Source organism: Anomaloglossus baeobatrachus, chromosome 3 (assembly GCF_048569485.1).
Source record: "Anomaloglossus baeobatrachus isolate aAnoBae1 chromosome 3, aAnoBae1.hap1, whole genome shotgun sequence".
NCBI lineage: Eukaryota > Metazoa > Chordata > Amphibia > Anura > Aromobatidae > Anomaloglossus > Anomaloglossus baeobatrachus.
This window is the reverse complement of record NC_134355.1, coordinates 312,874,541-312,895,690: the sequence shown is the minus strand read 5'-3', so window position 1 is coordinate 312,895,690 and position 21,150 is coordinate 312,874,541. Positions and strand designations below refer to the sequence as shown.

Below are 21,150 nucleotides of genomic sequence, written 5' to 3'. Positions count from 1 at the left end.
GGTACAGTGGCAGGATTGTGGTGCTCTGGGTAGAGGAATGGAAGCCTGCCTTTCTATTCCCTCCTAATGGTGAAATGCAGGGAGGAAATCCCTGACCTGGGCTACACAGACGCTGTTGCTGTTTGCAGGACCTGTCACCTATGGCTCTCTGACCCTGCCGGTACGAGCCCTTAAAAGGACTGCTAGAATGTGCTCTCCCTAAGCTGTCTAACGCTGTGTATGCAGCGCATACAGCTGTATCGGCGATAGGACAAAGGACGGAACTGCGACAGTGATGTCTGACACCAAAGACGCAGAAGGCAGATAATGGCGATCGTGAAGAAAATGTCCGGTTTTATAATGCAGGGACATGTGACATGCAGATCCTATCACACATGCCGTTGCTTCTCTGCCTCAAAGTCCACTTAGGTGTGTGTGTGTCTGTGATTGGCTGACATGCTGGCCAGCCCCACAAGACGCGCGCGCTTAGGGAAGGAAGACAAGAAAAAAAAAAAAAAAAATGGCGATCGCCATTATAGAAACAGCAGTGATCTGAAGGCGCTGTTCACGCACACTATACACTGAAATGTGATAATAGTTTGATTCACAGAGTGACTTACACTATTACAGCAGAAACCAAGCTAAGATTTAGCTGTTTTTTGGCTGCTAGAACCGTTCTCGAACGTTTCTAGAACTATCGAGCTTTTGCAAAAAGCTCGAGTTCTAGTTCGATCTAGAACATGCCCCAAAATCACTCGAGCCTAGAACTGGAGAACCACGAACCACGAACCGCGCTCAACTCTATTAACGAGCCACTATTTTTTCACTTTGAAAACAGCTAGTCTATTCCTGCTGCCCTATAAAAGGGATAATTTTTAGAACATTTGTTAAAACGCTTTTAATATTCTTTACTCATTTTGAGAATAACAAACGTTGCTGATCCCAAGAAAGGATCAGTACACTTATTCTTCTTCCCATCTTTTCATTTTGAAAATGTACATATAAATACTTCAAAATAATATTATAATACAGAAATGAGTATTACAGTGGCATATAATAAAAGTATTTGTGTTGTTAATATAGTTATGATTATATTGAAAACATATCTTTTGGTGTTCACAGGGTGGCTTCACTAGGAAATATTCTCTTAATTCGAAAACTGGGACACTTCTTCCAGAATTTCCTAGTGCTCAACATCTTGTTTTTCAAGGATCATTGTCCAAAGAAAAGGTAGAATTGAGATAATGTATTTCTAAACATGTAAAGATTTTATAACATAGTCTTCCTAAAAAGCAAAATGTATGGCTAATTTAAAAAATTAAAAATTGCCTGGTGATTCATAGATTTAATATTGATAAATATAGAGTAATGCACCTAGGATGGAGTAATCCTATTACTGCGTATACATTAAATGGAAGTAAACTCGGGACTACAGAACAGGAGAAGGACTTGGGTATTCTCATTACAAATAAGCTGAGCAGCAGCACTCAATGTCAAGCAGCAGCTGCTAAAGCAAACAAGATTTTAGTGTGTATAAAAAGAGAGATTAGATCCTGTGATCCCAATGTATTGTTATCCCTCTATAAATCACTTGTAAGTTTTGGGTTCCACATTTACAGGGTAAAAAACTTACTTTTATTAAATCATTTACAATGCCGGTTCACAGGTGTTCCACGGAATACAGTCATCCTACGCATTTCGACATAAAAATCGTATGGTCTTATTCATGACTATACAACTTTTATGTCGAAATGCATAGGATGACTGTATTCCGTGGAACACCTGTGAACCGGCATTTTAAATGATTTAATAAAAGTAAGTTTTAGGCTACATGCGCACGCTGCTTTTTTTGCTGCTTTTTTGCTGCTTTTTTGGCTGCAGTTTTGTCAGCAGAACTTTCTGACATCTGACTTCCCAGCAAAGTCTATGAGAAGTCAGATTTGTCATGCGCACACTGCAGTTTATTTGTCAGCGTTTTTTTTTGTCAAAAGTTTGTGACAAAAAAAATGCACCATGTTCATTCTTCCTGCGTTTTTGTCAACATTTGTCACCCATTGAAATCAATGAGGGCATCAAAAACGCAGGAAAAATGCATGCTAATCAAAAGTGGTGCATTTTACCTGCCTTTTACCTGCGTTTTTGCTAGCAAAAACGCAGGTGATTTGTCAGGAAGTGAGGTCAGGCAAGTGGTCCCGTCCCGTCCTCCACGTGTTCCCCGAAGTACCGCTGTCCCCAGGGGAGATGATGTGGAGGACGGGACTATCAGCGGCGGCAGCGAGAGGGGGATGGACATTGGCAGCTGAAAACATTGATTTGTCCCTCTTGCTGCTGCCGCCGCTGATAGTCCCGTCCTCCCCGTGTTCCCCGAAGTACCGCGGTCCCCGCACAGGGGAGATGATGGACCCCTCTCACCGCCACCGCCGCCGCCGCTGACAGTCCCGGGCTCCACGCTCCTGCCGCCGGCCGGCTCCACGCTGCTGCCGCCGGCCGGCTCCACGCTCCTGCCGCCGGCCGGCTCCACGCTCCTGCCGCCGGCCGGCTCCACGCTCCTGCCGCCGGCCGGCTCCACGCTGCTGCCGCCGGCCGGCTCCACGCTGCTGCCGCCGGCCGGCTCCACGCTGCTGCCGCCGGCCGGCTCCACGCTCCTGCCGCCGGCCGGCTCCACGCTCCTGCCGCCGGCCGACTCCACGCTCCTGCCGCCGGCCGACTCCACGCTCCTGCCGCCGGCCGGTTCCACGCTCCTGCCGCCGGCCGGCTCCACGCTCCTGCCGCCGGCCGGCTCCACGCTCCTGCCGCTGGCTCCACGCTCCTGCCGCCGGCTCCACGCTGTAGCGCGATCAGCTGAGCTGTCAGAGGTTACTCGCGGCCACCGCTGGATCCAGTGACAGCGGGTAACCTCAGTGACAGCTCAGCTGATCGCGCTATTGTCTTCATTAGCTGCATGGAGGTGACCGGAGCGGCTGTGTCTTCTGCTGCTCCTGTCACCTGCATGCAGCAGAGCTGGATGCGACGCTGGAGCATGCTGGATTACGCCGGACAAGGAGGGCTTTGTCGGGGTTAATAAATTGGTAATGAGGGAATGTGTTTGTGTTTTTTATTTCTAATAAAGGATTTTTTCGTGTGTGTGTGTTTATTTACTGTAACTTACAGATTAATCATGGAAGGTGTCTCATAGACGCCTGACATGATTAATCTAGGACTTATTGGCAGCTATGGGCTGCCAATAACTCCTTATTACCCCGATTTGCCAACGCACCAGGGCAAATCGGGAAGAGCCGGGTACAGCCCCAGAACTGTCGCATATAATGTATGCGGCAATTCTGGGCGGCTGTTGGCTGATATTGTTAGGGTGGGGGGCTCCCCATAACGTGGAGCTCCCCATCCTGAGAATACCAGCCTTCAGCCGTATGGCTTTATCTGGCTGGTTTTAAAATTGGGGGGGACCGCACGCCGTTTTTTTTAATTATTTATTTATTTCTAATTTTTTTTTTTTTCCAATTCAACAAGCTTTATGGGCTTGTTTGAACTGAAAAATACATGAAACAATTGTTGACAAAACTGCAGCCAAAAACGCACCAAAAAAGCAGCAAAAATGCACCAAAAAAGCACCTACATTTTTTGTGACATTTCCAGGCTCTCTCTGACAAGGTGCAGTTTTGGCTGCAGTTTTGGCTGCAGTTTTGGCTGCAGTTTGTGAACACGAAAAAGAAGCAGCGTGCGCATGTAGCCTTATACTTTACCCATCCTGGATCCGCTGAAAATTTGTTGTTCTATTTGTTTATTTTCTGGCCTGAGAAATCCTTGCTGGATCTGCTGTGGTTCACTCCCAATCAAGTTAAATAGGGGTGAGCTGGATTTTTTTCTTCATTGCCACATTTAAGAGTGCTTTACACGCTGCGACATGGCTATCGATGTCGTGCACGATAGCACCCGCCCCCGTCGTTCGTGCGACATTTGGTCATCGCTGCCGTAGTGAACATTATTGCTACGGCAGCGTCACACACACATACCTTTTCAGCGACGTCGCTGTGACCGTTGAATAATCCCTCCTTTAAAGGGGAGGTGCGTTCGGCGTCATAGCGACATCACTGCGGCATCACTAAGTGGCCACCTAATAGCAGATGAGGGGCCGGAACATGCCGCCCACCTCCTTCCTTCCTCATTGCCGGTCGGCGCAGGTAAGGAGATGTTTATCGTTCCTGCGGTGTCACACATAGCGATTTGTGATGCCGCAGGAACGACGAACAACATCGTACCTGCAGCAGCAACGATATTATGAAAAGGAGCGACGTGTCAACGATCAACGTTTTTTTTACGCTTTTGCGATCGTTGATCGTCGCTCCTTGGTGTCACACGCTGCGATGTCGCTAACAGCGCTGGATGTGCGTCACTAACGACGTAACCCCGACGATATATCGTTAGTGATGTCACAGCGTGTAAAGCACACTTTACAGGGGTTGGTTGGTTTGTTTGTCTGATGACTGGAACAAAATAGGAAACTTGTGTGCTCAATAAGAAACGAGAGATAAAAATTTCTTTTAATATATGTGAATAGTTAGATATTTTAGCAACACTATTCCAAAGGTTTGTCTTGAAAATAGAGAATAATAAATGTGTCCATAACTTTATCTTAATGTCAAGAGATTTGTGCAGTTTATTGTGATTCCAATTGTCATCATTTTATAGATAAATGCTATTTTCACATCAGTATCTCAGACACAGATGCATGTACTTGTATTTGTAATCTGTGAATTTTCAATTTGTCCATAAAATATCGCAGTTTTATTTTTGACTATGTTTGACACTTGTCAAAATGTTATTTTACATATTGATTATTGAAAGTGTCCAGTTTATTTTATTGTATTGTTATTTCCATTTACAGGTAGACACTCTCATCATGATGTACAAAACTCACTGTCAGTGTGTACTTGATAATGCAATCAATGGAAATTTTGAGGAGGTATTAGTACATTGTGATCAATTATTTTTAAAATGTGTTTCTACTTATTCTATGACATTCTGTTCCATGGCTAAATACATTTCTGTATGTGTTCTCTTTAGATCCAACACTTTTTATTACATTTTTGGCAAGGCATGCCGGACCATTTGCTTCCCTTGCTTGAAAACCCAGTTCTCATTGATATATTTTGTGTTTGTGACTCAATACTTTACAAGGTAAGTTTTATTCTTTTTCAAAACACAACAATGGGAAATTTTAAAATGTAAAGGATATTTTTCTATTTGCTTTAGGTTCTCACAGATGTCCTCATACCAGCAACAATGCAGGAAATGCCTGAGAGGTGAAATAACATAACAGTTTTGCTCTTGCTTTCAGCTCACTAATCTATTTAATCTTCTTGTTTTAATTGGTAACTAAATATGTTATTTAAGCCTGAAAAATTCAGGTTATTTTGCTTTAGAATTTACTAACCACTATAGAAGAGGGTCTCAAAATACAAGACCGGCCGAATTTTCGCTTTCCGTTTTTTTTTTTCGCCATTCTTTTTCTGAGAGACGTAACCTTTTTATTTTTCAGTCAATATGGTCATGTGAGGGCTCATTTTTTGTGGAACGAGCTGTAATTTTAAATGAAACCATCAGTTTTACCATATAGTGTACTAGAAAACGGCAAAAAAATTCCAAATGCTGAAAAATTGCAAAAAAAGTGCGATAGCACTATGGTTTTTGAGATATTTTATTCACTGTGTTCACTATATGGTAAAACTGATCTGTGGGTGTGATGCCTCAGGTCAGTGCGAGTTCGTAGACACCAAACATGTATAGGTTTACTTTTATATAAGGGGTTAAAAAAAAATCGGAAGTTTGTCCGAAAAAAGTGGCGCACGTTTTACACCATATTCCGTGACCGGTAGCGTTCTCATTTTTCGGGATCTATGGCTCAATGATGGCTTATTTTTTGGGTCTCGAGCTGACGTTTTTAACGGTACCATTTTTGCGCAGATGCTACATTTTGATCGCCTCTTATTGCATTTTGCGCAAAAGTTGTGGCGACAAAAAAACATCGTTTTGGTGTTTGGAATTTTTTTGCCGCTATGCCGTATACTGATCAGATTAATTGATTTTATATTTTGATAGATCGGGCATTTCTGAACGCGGCGATACCAAATGTGTGTATATTTTTTATTTTTTTTAACCCTTTAATTTTCAATGGGGCGAATGGGGGGTGATTTGAACTTTTAGGTTTTTTTGTTTTTTTTTAATTTTTTAAAACTTTTTTTTTAACTTTTTTTTTTATTTTACTAGTCCCCCTAGGGGGCTATTGCGATCAGCATTCCGATCGCTCTGCAGTATCTGCTGATCACAGCTACAAGGCTGTAAACAGCAGATACGCTGTCTTTCTCTTTTGCTGTGCTGCTGGCACAGCGAAAGTGAAACCAAGTCAGGTGTAGTACAGGAGTCATCACATGACCCTGTGCTACCATGACAACTATCGGGAGTCAAGTGATCGCGTCACGTGACTTCCGGTATCGGGCGGTAAGTGAAACATTACCGCAATCGCGTTTATAATGGCGCTGTAACGTATTGACAGCGCCATATAAGGGGTTAATCGGCACGAGCAGATAACGATTCTGCTCGTGCCTAGCAGGCACACATCTCAGCTGTGAAAATCAGCTGAGATGTGCGCCGATCGCGGCATGCTGCCGTCGGAGGACCGCGGGCAGTAACATTATGTCATTTAGGACGTAATTTTACTGCCCGCGGTCGTTAAGGGGTTAAGAAAAAAGAACAAGTTCAACATGTAGAGATCAGTACATGCTTCTTACTTCTACCATCAATAAAAGAGTAAATAACATTCAGGTGCTTCTAATGAAACTCACAAGATTCACAAAAAACACGACTTCCTCTACTAGGGGGTATTTAGACATGAAAGTCTTGGCACAACTGAGAACCATATGGTACATTTGCTTTGTCTGAATATACCTTAAAGGGAACCTGTAACCTGGAAAAATGCTATTAACACTAGAAGTCCAAGAGAGGGGTCATTTAACATTTCTACCTTTGGAACCAAGAGACAGGTCGAATGACCTGAAGGATTTTAGCTAACATCCTATAATCACTATCTTTGTTCTGTAATTAAGGCCATTACTGTCGCACCACAGGAGGTTGTTGTTTTCCATTGAGTTTTGCCATTTAGTTTCTAGTTAGTTTTACTCAGTTTATTGTATGTCATTTGGCCCTCTTTCGGAACTTCGGGGGGAGCTTGAAACTTCTAGTGTTAAGCTGCAGATATGGGGTTAATCTGCAAGTTAATAACATTCTTAACTGAAAAGCGCCTGCACATGGAACCTTACTGCTGGGTGCAAATAAACTTTAATCCTCCCAGCAGTTTTCCAGTTTCAGTCACCGGAAAGTCGCTGAAGTGGGTTCAATCACCACTCTGTATATAGTGAACAGCAGCTGTAACCATGGCCCCTGCACTGATTGACAGTAGGGTCTAATGTTGAGTGGCTGACAGGCACTGCGGGGATGTGATTACAGCCACAGCTCTCCATACACAGAGTGGTGACTGAACTCGCACTGGCACTGCCCCATTGTTGAATTCAGAATGCTGTCGACATGATTAAAGTTCTGTTCCTCCTGGCAACGATGTTTAATGTGTGGGAGCCGGGCAAATGTAAGGGGTGGGCAGACCCCTTACAAGGAGGTGCAGTTTCCCCCTGAAGATACCTCACTCTGGGGTAGTTACTGTTGATGTTATTAATAAACATGTTTTTACTGTGCAGTGGGTTTTCCCCTAGAGCCCGGGTGGGACGGCTGTCCCCATAGAAACAGGGCAGGAGAGAGGAGGAGCCGGCAGCTTAGAGAGAGAAGTGTGTGTGTGTTGAAGTCAGTTGTGTCTGGGACGGGAGAGAAGAAACAGCCAGGGGCAGAGTGTGGAGCTGAGTGGGCAGAAAGAAAGAAAGAAAGAAGGGAGCTGGAAGAACAGGGAAGCCGGAGAGAAAAGGAGTGGGCAGAACCTCATAGTGCGAAGCAGTCCCGGTGTGGGTCCGGGCTGTGGGTAGCCATAAGTGGGAGCCAGGTGAAGTAGAGTAGCCGGGCACATCCCCACTGGAGGAGACGTCAGGGCAGGCTTTCCCCAGCTAAGAAAAGAACGTGAAGTCATCTGTAACTGCCGGTTTTTGGAAAGAGTTGTGAAATAAAGAATGTCTTTTATTTGCATCGAACCATGCCTGGAGAGTGTTTATACGTCGGACGACATCTGCACCACCACACTCTGCCCCACCAAGACATCTCCCGTCCCGATAGTGACGGCGGAGCCAGGGGTAAGCCTGACAGAAGGGGCCACGACTACAAGCCCAGAGGCGCCCCTGGCACCCCGTTACATGTGGCGTAGTCGGCAGGATACGGATCATATGCAAGGGGACCCGCTCCAAGAAAAAGGAGACCAAGTAGTGCCTAAGGCGTTGGACCGGGCACAAGATGGCGGCAAGATGGCCGTCGTCTTTGAGAACACAGAAAGCGCGCGAAGAATTGGCGCCAAAAGAAGAGCCTGGGGCTGGCCGGTGCCGAAAAAGAAGTTCAGAGTACTCCGCCCAAAGAGGGGAGGTGCTGGCCCCAGGGCATCGAAGAAGACATGTGAAGTGGGCGGTGTTTTGAAGAAAAAGAAGAACCGCCGCGGAGGGGTCGATCTGATGTGTGAGACTGGGGGTGGAGTATACCCAAGAGCGGGAAAAGTAGGCCCGCCTCCACTTTCTCCAGCATCTCCACTGACCCCGACGCCTTTACCAAAAACGCTAACTCCGAGCAAGATGGAGACCCCGAGAAAACAGCATGCTGCAGTGGGCGCGCTGGTAGAAATCAGACGGGGGAGAGGACGGCCGAAGCAGACTGCGGCCGCAGAAGGACTTACCCTTATTTTACCGGCTGTGCCAGAAGGACCGGAGCGGCCCACCAAAGTAACCTGGGTCACTACCTGGGATGCCGCGACCGGCGAGACCTCGACTGAAGTCCGCGCCACCTATAGGGCACAGCTGCAGCCGGGAAGCAAAGTCCTGGGAACTATATATCAGTGTCCGGAGGTGTCCCCGCCAGTCGAGGTGGGACCTCCAACTCACACAGCAGTTCCGGCCCCGGAAGAGCAACCTACCCGGGAGCTAGAAGAAGACGAGTGGGACCCAGTGAAACCGTCACCCCTGACTCAGCGGAAGTCCCCATCACCCCGTCGGGGGTTGAAGATACAAAACCGGAGGTTATGGACATGTTTGTGTTGAATACCGGCATTGTTACGGAGCCGGCAAAGTTTCACAGTTGCAACCTTTGTTCAAGCTACGGAGCCCGGAAGGAGCCTGATGCTGGACTGAGCCAGGGGCTCCCTCCGTGTTGTTAAGGAAGACTTTAGTGTCCGTGTGCCTGCCTTCAAAGACCGGGAGCGCTTGTTATAGTCTCCGGGCAGAAGATCAGCAAAGACCGGGAGTGCCTGCTGACGGCCTCCGGGCACCTTGTCTACAAAGACCGGGAGCTCCCAGGAGGGACTCCGGGCGCTGGACTGGTGTGCCCCTTGCGGGTGCCCTAAGGTGAACATGTTTGAAGTTTTATTAAAATGACTTTGTTTGTTTTTACATGTGGTTTTAGATTTATGCCTTGCCGGGAGGCTTAGGCTCAAAGAGGGGAGGAATGTAAGGGGTGGGCAGACCCCTTACAAGGAGGTGCAGTTTCCCCCTGAAGATACCTCACTCTGGGGTAGTTACTGTTGATGTTATTAATAAACATGTTTTTACTGTGCAGTGGGTTTTCCCCTAGAGCCCGGGTGGGACGGCTGTCCCCATAGAAACAGGGCAGGAGAGAGGAGGAGCCGGCAGCTTAGAGAGAGAGAAGTGTGTGTGTGTTGAAGTCAGTTGTGTCTGGGACGGGAGAGAAGAAACAGCCAGGGGCAGAGTGTGGAGCTGAGTGGGCAGAAAGAAAGAAAGAAAGAAGGGAGCTGGAAGAACAGGGAAGCCGGAGAGAAAAGGAGTGGGCGGAACCTCATAGTGCGAAGCAGTCCCGGTGTGGGTCCGGGCTGTGGGTAGCCATAAGTGGGAGCCAGGTGAAGTAGAGTAGCCGGGCACATCCCCACTGGAGGAGACGTCAGGGCAGGCTTTCCCCAGCTAAGAAAAGAACGTGAAGTCATCTGTAACTGCCGGTTTTTGGAAAGAGTTGTGAAATAAAGAATGTCTTTTATTTGCATCGAACCATGCCTGGAGAGTGTTTATACGTCGGACGACATCTGCACCACCACACTCTGCCCCACCAAGACATCTCCCGTCCCGATAGTGACGGCGGAGCCAGGGGTAAGCCTGACAGAAGGGGCCACGACTACAAGCCCAGAGGCGCCCCTGGCACCCCGTTACACAGGTTCAGGTTAATAGCAGTTTTCCAGTTTGCAGATTTCCTTTAAAGGGGTTGTCAACTATTCTGACAACCCCTACTGCAGTCCTCCCCCCCCCAAGCAAAATAACAACACCAATACTCAACTCTGGTGTCAGCGCTGTTCCAGAACTGTCTCTCTTGGGGATGGTGTGACATTATGTCCTACAATCCCTGCAGCCAGTCAGTGCTAGCTTTGCTCTCCCCTCCTACACTCTCATTTACTCCAGATATCTTAATTTTTCTAAAGGAGGGAAGAGTGAAAGCACCACTGATTGGCCACAGTGATCTCATGACATAATGTCACACAATAACCAAAATATGTAGTTCTGGAATGGCACAAGCACCGTAGGTGAGTATTGGTGTTGTTATGTTTTGGGGGGGGAATATAGGGATGGAGCATGTGTTGTCTGATTAGTAGACAACACCTTAAGGTAGTTTCAAATGTCAGATTTGTAGGAGACATAAAGAAATGTCTTTAATCTAAATGGGGCTGGTGAAATGAATAGGAATTTTTTTCTAGTCTTTGAAATGTTTTTCTGCATTTTAAAAAGTATACAAAATGCTATGCATTTTTATGGTGCTCTCTACAAATTGTAATGCTTTTGGTGGCATTTGTATTTTTGTTCAGATTTTTTTTATGACAATTTTTGAAGTCTATGGAAAAAATGTCATACAAGTACAGTAGGCACTATTTATCAAGCAAATTTGTGCCAGAAAAGTAGAGTAAGACTCTTTGAAATGTTGCAAAATGTTTGCGCAACTTGATATTGCACAAAACTGTTAGGATTTTTGCTGTTTTCATACCTGTCCTTGCACTTGAAACCTGGGCAGAGTTCTAGAAGTACAGGGTGTGTCCAATTATTCTCAACAAATGCATCATAACTAGTGATGAGCGTGCACAAAAGTGGTTGGGTGCTTGCTACTCAAATCAAGCAGATTGGACTGCTCAGATGCTTAACTTGAGTACCCAGCCTAAAAAGAGTCAATGGGTGACTTGAGCATATTTTTCCCTAATCTCTATTGTGTTGGCTGCCCTGACACAGCCCCCAGTCACCACAGTCCACATCAGACATCGCCCGGCAATGTCTGTTCCATCTTCCTGGCCACCATCCAGTTGCAGCTGGCATCGCCTGGTAACTGCTGCTCCATGTGTGCCATCCAAATGTTCTTCCCAGCCAAAGTAACATGGCAGTTATTTCCACTCAAATTCTTGTTCTGGAAAAGAGAGAGATTTCTTTTCCAAAACAGGGACTCAAGCAAACTTAACCATGCAGTTACCTTGGCCGGGGGATCATTTGGACAGCACACATGGAACGGAAGTTGCTGGATGATGTCAGCTGCACCTGGATGATAGGTACTGCAGTGGCCGTGAAGACAGAATGGAGGTACAGGGGGATGTCTGCTGCCTGCTACAAGGGGACTGTGGTGGTTGGTGACTGTGTCAGGGAAGGTAACAGAACAGAGAGTGGAACATTTAGCTTGAACACTGGTGGTACAGGAACCAACACAGAGTATTTAGAGCACCCCGATCTATACCAACTACTAGCACTACCAGTATTGCATGTCACGGTATAGTGTAGTGTTATGATCTGGAACCATGGAAGACCACCACAAATCATTGGCAAAAGGTGACAAGAGCATTGGCAACTAATCTGGCCGCCATCTCCTTACTAACCATCACAACTAGAAGTAGCCGAGGGGTGAACTAACATCCTGTGCACCGCGAACCCAGCCGTTGAACTAACTATCCTAAAGGTAGGAAAGATGAATAACTCTCTGCCTCAGAAAATAGACAAGAATAGCAAGCCCCCCACATTCAAAGACTGCGGTGATATAGGAAAAACACAATACACAGATAGATGACAGGATTAGCAAAAGGTGAGGCCCCCACTGACTAAAATAGGAAAGGACAGGAAAGGGACTGATGGTGGCCAGAGAAAAACCCTGCAAAATACCAACTTCCTGATAGTACAAAAAGGCCCTCAGATCGCACGATCTGAACTCCGTCCTATACCAGGTGCCCTTGTCATACCAATGAACAGAAAACAAGAATCATAACAAAGTCAACAAGCCACAAACACATGGACCCAAAGGAGCTATACTCCACACAGAACTGCAGGGAGTTCCTCAACAATCCACTAAGGGGGAAAATTCCTGCAAGCAAATAAACTGAAACCAACCACAGCAAATGACAAACCCAGATAAACAAAAGAACCAGACAATAAATAAAGAGCAAGCACTTATCTGGGAAGATGTGGTGTAGAGCAGGATTAAGCAGGCTGGAGATACAAAGAACAACTGACATCCGGCAACAGCCTGCAATCAGACCAGGATTTAAATAAGCAGAGAGTTAGCAAAGGAAACACCCACTGCACAACACACCTGGTCCAAGCCCAAACTATTCCTGGCCACCAGAGGGAGCCTCCAAGCAGCCAAAACATAACTAACATTCACAACAGTGTAGTATTCCTACGGTATTTGTGTAACCCAACTTCCATAGGCAAAGCATGCGTTCTGAAAATAGCAATACAGCAACAGATTTAGTACACTGACCTTTCATTTTACTTTTGTCCATATTAGATCTGTTATGATTTTGTCATCACCAGTGGTTATTCACATATTTAAAGACACTGGAGGAGAAAGCAATTGTTAATTACGTCTTGATGAATTTAAAAACAATGTAGAAGAATAGTGTAATTTCTTTATTTACATTTACTTACCAGTTTTCATGTCTTTTATGTTAACAACTATTGACCTACAACATCTTCATATACGTTTTACCTTATTTTAGTAATCTAATTTGGTTTGTTAGTTTACTAGCAGACATTAGAAACTTTGCTAAACACTGGGAACAGTGGGTGATTTCATCATTGGAAAACCTTCCAGAATGTCTCTCAGACAAGAAATTACCAATTGTCCGAAGATTTGTGTCATCGTTAAAAAGGCAGACTTCATTCTTGCATTTGGCTCAAGTAAGTATATTGTCACTATAAAAAAAATAGGCATGCACATCAGCTAGAAGGTTTATGCTTCACCAACCACTCACAAACAAATGACCAGCTGATGCTCAATAATTTCACCAATGCACTCATAAACATTTTAATCTGTATTAGCTGTTAAAGACAACCAACCATCAGGATTTTCATATATAAAGTCAGTGTTTTACTGGCGCTAGAATGCTGAATCTAATCATACGTTTTGTTCTGACATTCAATGTTTTATTTCACAAATATGTGCAAGTAAAGTTACAGAAATGTACTGCTATTTGATTGATAGCAGCTACAGAATATCTAATAGGTGGGTCGGGTCTTGTTATCTATTCCCGCCCCTGTTTGCTGCCTGTCCTTGGTAGATGTTATAGATGTTAGACTACAGTTAGGTCCAGAAATATTTGGACAGTGACACAATTTTCGCGAGTTGGGCTCTGCATGCCACCACATTGGATTTGAAATGAAACCTCTACAACAGAATTCAAGTGCAGATTGTAACATTTAATTTGAAGGTTTGAACAAAAATATCTGATAGAAATTGTAGGAATTGTACACATTTCTTTACAAACACTCCACATTTTAGGAGGTCAAAAGTAATTGGACAAATAAACCAAACCCAAACAAAATATTTTTATTTTCAATATTTTGTTGCGAATCCTTTGGAGGCAATCACTGCCTTAAGTCTGGAACCCATGGACATCACCAAATGCTGGGTTTCCTCCTTCTTAATGCTTTGCCAGGCCTTTACAGCCGCAGCCTTCAGGTCTTGCTTGTTTGTGGGTCTTTCCGTCTTAAGTGTGGATTTGAGCAAGTGAAATGCATGCTCAATTGGGTTAAGATCTGGTGATTGACTTGGCATTGCAGAATGTTCCACTTTTTTGCACTCATGAACTCCTGGGTAGCTTTGGCTGTATGCTTGGGGTCATTGTCCATCTGTACTATGAAGCGCCGTCCGATCAACTTTGCGGCATTTGGCTGAATCTGGGCTGAAAGTATATCCCGGTACACTTCAGAATTCATCTGGCTACTCTTGTCTGCTGTTATGTCATCAATAAACACAAGTGACCCAGTGCCATTGAAAGCCATGCATGCCCATGCCATCATGTTGCCTCCACCATGTTTTACAGAGGATGTGGTGTGCCTTGGATCATGTGCCGTTCCCTTTCTTCTCCAAACTTTTTTCTTCCCATCATTCTGGTACAGGTTGATCTTTGTCTCATCTGTCCATAGAATACTTTTCCAGAACTGAGCTGGCTTCATGAGGTGTTTTTCAGCAAATTTAACTCTGGCCTGTCTATTTTTGGAATTGATGAATGGTTTGCATCTAGATGTGAACCCTTTGTATTTACTTTCATGGAGTCTTCTCTTTACTGTTGACTTGGAGACAGATACACCTACTTCACTGAGAGTGTTCTGGACTTCAGTTGATGTTGTGAACGGGTTCTTCTTCACCAAAGAAAGTATGCGGCGATCATCCACCACTGTTGTCATCCGTGGACGCCCAGGCCTTTTTGAGTTCCCAAGCTCACCAGTCAATTCCTTTTTTCTCAGAATGTACCCGACTGTTGATTTTGCTACTCCAAGCATGTCTGCTATCTCTCTGATGGATTTTTTCTTTTTTTTCAGCCTCAGGATGTTCTGCTTTACCTCAATTGAGAGTTCCTTAGACCGCATGTTGTCTGGTCACAGCAACAGCTTCCAAATGCAAAACTACACACCTGTAATCAACCCCAGACCTTTTAACTACTTCATTGATTACAGGTTAACGAGGGAGACACCTTCAGAGTTAATTGCAGCCCTTAAAGTCCCTTGTCCAATTACTTTTGGTCCCTTGAAAAAGAGGAGGCTATGCATTACAGAGCTATGATTCCTAAACCCTTTCTCCGATTTGGATGTGAAAACTCTCATATTGCAGCTGGGAGTGTGCACTTTCAGCCCATATTATATATATAATTGTATTTCTGAACATGTTTTTGTAAACAGCTAAAATAACAAAACTTGTGTCACTGTCCAAATATTTCTGGACCTAACTGTATATGGGCTGCATTTCTAACATGCCCCTACCACATGACAGAAATGACTCATACCCGGAAGGAGCCCATACAGTCTAGCATCAACCAAGGTCAGGCAGTAGACAAGGGTGAGAATAGCTAGCAAAACCCAACCCACCTATTACTTATTCTGTGGCTGCTATGAAACAAAAAGCAGGAAAATTCTGTAACTTTACTTGCACATATTTCTGATATATACCACCAATCTCAGAACAAAAGGTATGCTTACATTCAGCATCCTAGCGCCAGTATAGCACCGTATTTACTTTATATATGAAAATCCTGATGATTCTCTTTAAAGTTATTCTACGTGGCCATACATTTATAGAGACACTGGATAAGAAAAAAAAAAATTACTGGAACAAAAGATCTTACATCTTCACTTTTTTCATTATCTGGCAATCAGTTGAAAAATTAAAATGTGATCAATTTCTTTCAAGACTGACAATTTGTGATTATTCAGCTAAAATGGTCATTGTGATATTTTACCCAGTAAAAGCTTGATATGTTTGAAATATTTTAATCAACTTTCATCTAATGCATATTGATAGCTTAAAAGGGAATATGCAATCAGAAAATGACCTATTGTTTAAATCAAGTTTTGTGTATTCCACATTTTTTGAGCGTATTTATTTTTCACAATCTGTATTAACAAGCAAAATTAGAAATATTGTCATTTTCACCCTGGCCACATTTTTTTGGTAGTATACCTTCTAACCTTTGAGGAAGAGTTTTCAGCAGGGCCTTTATCATCAGAGGCAGGATTAAAATGACAGGTAACCTATGTACACAGCTGGTAACACAAACAACACATTCACAATATAATGTTGCAGATGACATTTTGATGTTTAAGCTGACCTTGCTCCCACTTCCTTCACAATGATGTTTGCACATGCTCATTAGCAGAAAAAAAAAAATCAGCAATTTACTGGGCTATCCATAAAGGTACACTGGCATAAAACACTGTAATTACTCTAAAAATTATTGTGTAACACAGAGTTGTGCAAAACAGGCTCTGTGCGCACGTTGCATTTCTGCAGCATTTTGAACTGCAGCGTTTTAATGCAAAAATGCATGCATTTTGATTTCCAGGCACAGCCTATGGGAAATATGGCTTTCTTGTGCGCACTATGCATAAAAAAAGCTGCGTTTTTGGTGTCAAAAATTTGTCAAAATCTCTGCGTTTGAATAAGCAACATGTCAATTGTTTTTGCCATTTTGGCTGCGTTTTGCTAACATTGAAGTCAATGATAATTATTAAAACGCATCCTAAATCAAATTCCTTGCGTTTTTCATGCATTTATGATGCAAAACGCATGCTTTTTTGTCAAAATGAAAGCAAGCATTTTTGGCATGATAGTGAGGTCATGACGTTTCCTTTTGCCCTCAAATCCACCCCTACTTTAAAAAAAGAGTCCAACAATAAAATAATTATATTTTATTAATAAATATGAAATCTCATTAATCCTTTTCTTAAAATTAACATTTTGTATATGATTTATAGCAGGTTTGTTTTTTTCTAAGGTTTGAATGGGCAAACTTTATTTCTGAGTGTCTTTGTATTGAAAACGCATCCCATTTTAAGCACTGAAAAAACATGTAAAACGCGGTAAAAACGTGGCAAAAACGCACGAAAAACGCTTGCGTATTTCCTGCGTTTTTATGGCCAAAACCAAATTTGACAATGACAAATTCTGCCAGAGGATGCATTCATTTCTGCAAAGTACTGGACGCAATGTGCGCACATAGCCTTACAGCTTTCGCAATTTGAAGTAGCTGTGTCAAAATGTGCAGATCTAAGGAAGAGCCAAAGCGTGACATGGTGTGGCTATGCCTGTCCATCAAATACATCGAAAGTGACTTTGTTTGTTATTCTAGAAATGCTACTCCAGTCCTTAACTGGTGAGTCACAATAAGATGAATGCCACTGAGAAGATGCCATAAATTTATTAAGTGCCATTTACCTCCTAATGAATTCAGTGCATCATACTATAGAAAGCCCTTTATTAAGACTGGCATATGAAATACCTGTCGAATTGACTAGGCCCCTCAGAGTATAAAATAGCCTCAATGAACAGTTGGAAAATTACAAGATTACAACATTTTATTTCTAATACAGATTGTGATATGGAAAACAGAAAAAAAAACATTGTAAAAAAAAAAACATTTCACACAAAAACCTGATTTAAACAAAAAGCATTTTTCTGATGACTCATTCACCTTAAGGGTGCGCTCACATGAGCGTATGACCCGCATGATTATCGGATCGCATCACCCGGCGCCGCCGCACACTCTTCAGACAGGGGCATGTCAGCTGCATAGAAATACATGCAGCTGACATGCTCCTGTCCGAAAGAGTGTGCGGCCGCGCCGGGTGATGCGATCCGATAATCGTGCGGGTCATACGCTGTGTGAGCGCACCCTAAATGTAATAGTGTTCCATTTCTTTGTCACAAGATCTTTATTCCATTGATATTGACAACATCACTTAGAAAATCAGCAAGAAAAATGTTTAATCTACAACAGCTATCTCCTTGATAGTATTCAAAAGTTAAAATCCAACAGAATTGTTTAATTTTCTTTTCAGTCAACTTGAAGGATTAGTTATAAAATGTAAACATTTTTATGTAAGAAATGAACGACAAACAAGTTGAATGACGATTATCATTTGTCATTAATCACTGCATATATTTACACTATAAAATGGTGGGGAATGTAATCCTAATACCACCAGGCCATAGTGACTACTAACTATAAGTAGCATTCATCTACAAAATACTTAACATAGACTAAATTCATCTACAAAATACTTAACATAGACTAAAGATTGTGTCCCTTACAATTTTTTGTAGTTTAATGTAGATAATGCATAACCTTTTTCTGCTCCATGACATTCTACTGTATGGAGAGAGTGTATGTGTATGGTGCTGGCTTAAAGGAAATCTGTCAGCAAGTTTTTGCTACCTCATCTGAGAGCAGCATAATGTAAGGGCATAGACCCTGGATCCAATAATGCATCACTTACCGCGGTTTCACATCAGAGTTTTGCTGCCGCACTGCCAGATCCGGCACAAGTGCAGTACAGTTCAATACAGTTCACTGGCAAGCTCCGGGCACATGCGGTCATGTGACAGAGCATGTGACAGCATGTGACCGGAGCTTGCCGCGCTGCCTGTGAACTGTATTAAACTGTACTGTACTTGTGCCGGATCTGACAGTGCGGCAGGAAAACGCTGATGTGAAACCAGCCTTAGTTTACTGGGTGCAGTGGTTGTGACGTAAACAGAGCATTTAGATTTAGCAATGCAGCAGGGCTCAGAAAGTTAACCCACCCACACCAGGCTCCCTATGTACAAAGTCTATATACAGTGAGGTGCCACTCAGAACGGGAGGGGGCGTACCGGACTAGTGTAGTTTGGGAAATGATAATCAGAGGGACAGGGGGTGTGGTCACACTAGGGTAGGCTGGGAAATGATAATCCTAGGTTATAAAACCTTTACCATAAGTAAACATCCCACATGATAATAAATGAAACATCATGAACTCTGTATGTCTGCCTATATCTCCTACTGTCTTCACAATACATAGTGTGGCGCCCTGGACAAGCCAGGTCGTCACAGGTAACATACATACACCCCCACCCCCACTAGACAGTAACATTAGCCAAACACAAAATCCTTGTTGCCTCCCTCCAGGGTCTGATGTCCACACCAGATGGGGCGGAGCCAAGCGGTTGGCCCCACCCACCGAGGAGTTCACAGGCCTGGAGGCGGGAAAAGTGACACAACAGTGGAGGAGGTTGAAGTGAGAGGAGTATAGTGGAGAGTGTTTGGGTTTGTGGCCCAGGCACTGACAATAAGGTTGGCAGACGGTGGTGGCCGTCTGCAGGAGTGGTGAATCAACGCGGAACCGTAGGACCGGGGACGGGCGGTGGCCCGCCGGTACCGACCGGGGAGCAAAGTGAAGCCAGCACACACAGGCAGGGGCATCGGACCCCGATTAGGCTTGGAGTCGCCGACAACAGTCAAATCCGAGTGTGACAGGAACCCCAGGGGTTTCCTAACAGCCAAAGACCCGTTAGAAGGCAACCGTCCACACCGTGAGGGTATACAGCTATCGCCTAAGGCTAGAGACCCAAGGGCCAGCGCTTGCGGGCAAATGGGCTCCTCCGGCATCCATACACCGGGGAGCGGACTACCGTTGAAAACCCATCGTAGTCAAACAGTACACAAAGGTGCAAGGAAAGACAGCCGCCATCACCTGTCCGGGGAGAGACACTGCAGCCGGCTGCGGGACCCGTCCATCCAGCCGTTTAGTTTACCGAGGACTTTATGCATCTCTTACTGAGTGAGTACACCCGTGCCATCTGGCACTGTACCGCGCTGTCCCTGCAACCCTGCACCTCACCAACCCTGCCTCCCCGTCACACCACCGGGCCCCAGGACCACCGACCCCTACCCACGGAGTTGGAAAACAACATCCCAGCTGCTCCCTACCATCGCTCCCGGGATCCCCGTCACCAGCAGCGGTGCTGCCCATCTTCACCACAACCCGTGGGTGGCGTCACGGACTAAATCCCACAAAACCAACCACCCTTTTCACTCATGGGCGAGGAGCGCCGCTCGAGTCCCCGGATCCGGCCCACCGCTCGAGCCACCGAGCAGCAGCCGCAGCAGCGCCGGACCTGAGCGTTAGCGAGCGCAGCGGCAGCGTCCTCCCCGCCCGCAACACATAGCAAAAACCTGCTGACATATTCCCTCTAAGCTCCATGCTAGGATTCAATGACTGTCTTATACAACTCTCATCCTCCCTTTAACAGCAGCGACCAGACCCTTTAACAATGGTATTTCAATATACAGAATAACTATTCAAACAAATACTTGTTCAAATCTTCTAAGGGGATGAAAACTAAAATAAAAATGGTTTGAATCACTGCAAGTTTTCACGGTTGAAAAGTTAAAAAGTATCTAAAATCATTTGGTATTGCCACGTCTATAAAAGTTAAATCTATGAACATATAAAATTATTTAAGCCATATTGAAAGGTAAACATCATAAATAAAAAAAACTAAACAAAAAAGAATTGACGTTTTTCATTTACTACGTCTTCCCGTAAAAGATGCAATAACAAGTGCTAAAAATACTCCATGGACATGAAAATTAAGCTTGTCCATCGAGGAAAAAAAGAAGTTGTAAGTCTCAGAAAATGACAATACTATTTTTTCTCTTTAAAAATGTCAGCATTTTTTTCCCCACGTAAAACAAATGCTTTATAAGTTTGGAACTGACCTCCACAATCACATTACTATGTCATTTTTTACCACACAATAAGCATCATAAAAAAAAAACCTCTTTACCATTTTACTGCACTTGGAACATTTTTCCAGTGTTCCAATATATTGTATTGTAAAATGGACAATGCCATTCAAAGCCAAAACTCGCCTCTAAAAATAAAGAATTTTTTTTCTAAAGCTATGCTGACATAAAAGTTTAGAAAATGCAATAGCTCTTGTTAGAAAGGGTTGAAAAAAAATGAAAATAGCTATAGCAGGAAGGGGCTAATAATGGAATAGGGAAAGGTTATGTGACCAGTACCTTATGCAAACACGAAAATATCATTTAAGAGAATATAATTACTTAGCAATAAAGCACTTAGAATTAGTTTCTAATATATTTCTAAATAGGCAATATTAGCCAAATTAATATTTTGATCATATCATCATATTATGCAGATTTTCCAACTCCAATCTGTATTAACTTGA

General features: G+C 43.9%; 1 protein-coding gene across 1 annotated transcript in view; it reads left to right on the top strand.

Moving 5' to 3' along the window:
• The window catches only part of RFX6 (regulatory factor X6), a 343,542-nt gene that overhangs the window by 201,276 nt on the left and 121,116 nt on the right, over nucleotides 1-21,150 (top strand). The window contains exons 7-11 of the mRNA XM_075338312.1: nucleotides 1,102-1,209; nucleotides 4,862-4,939; nucleotides 5,041-5,154; nucleotides 5,230-5,279; nucleotides 13,160-13,319. Of these exons, the coding sequence (XP_075194427.1) occupies nucleotides 1,102-1,209; nucleotides 4,862-4,939; nucleotides 5,041-5,154; nucleotides 5,230-5,279; nucleotides 13,160-13,319 (510 nt within the window). The remainder of the gene's footprint in view (nucleotides 1-1,101; nucleotides 1,210-4,861; nucleotides 4,940-5,040; nucleotides 5,155-5,229; nucleotides 5,280-13,159; nucleotides 13,320-21,150) is intronic.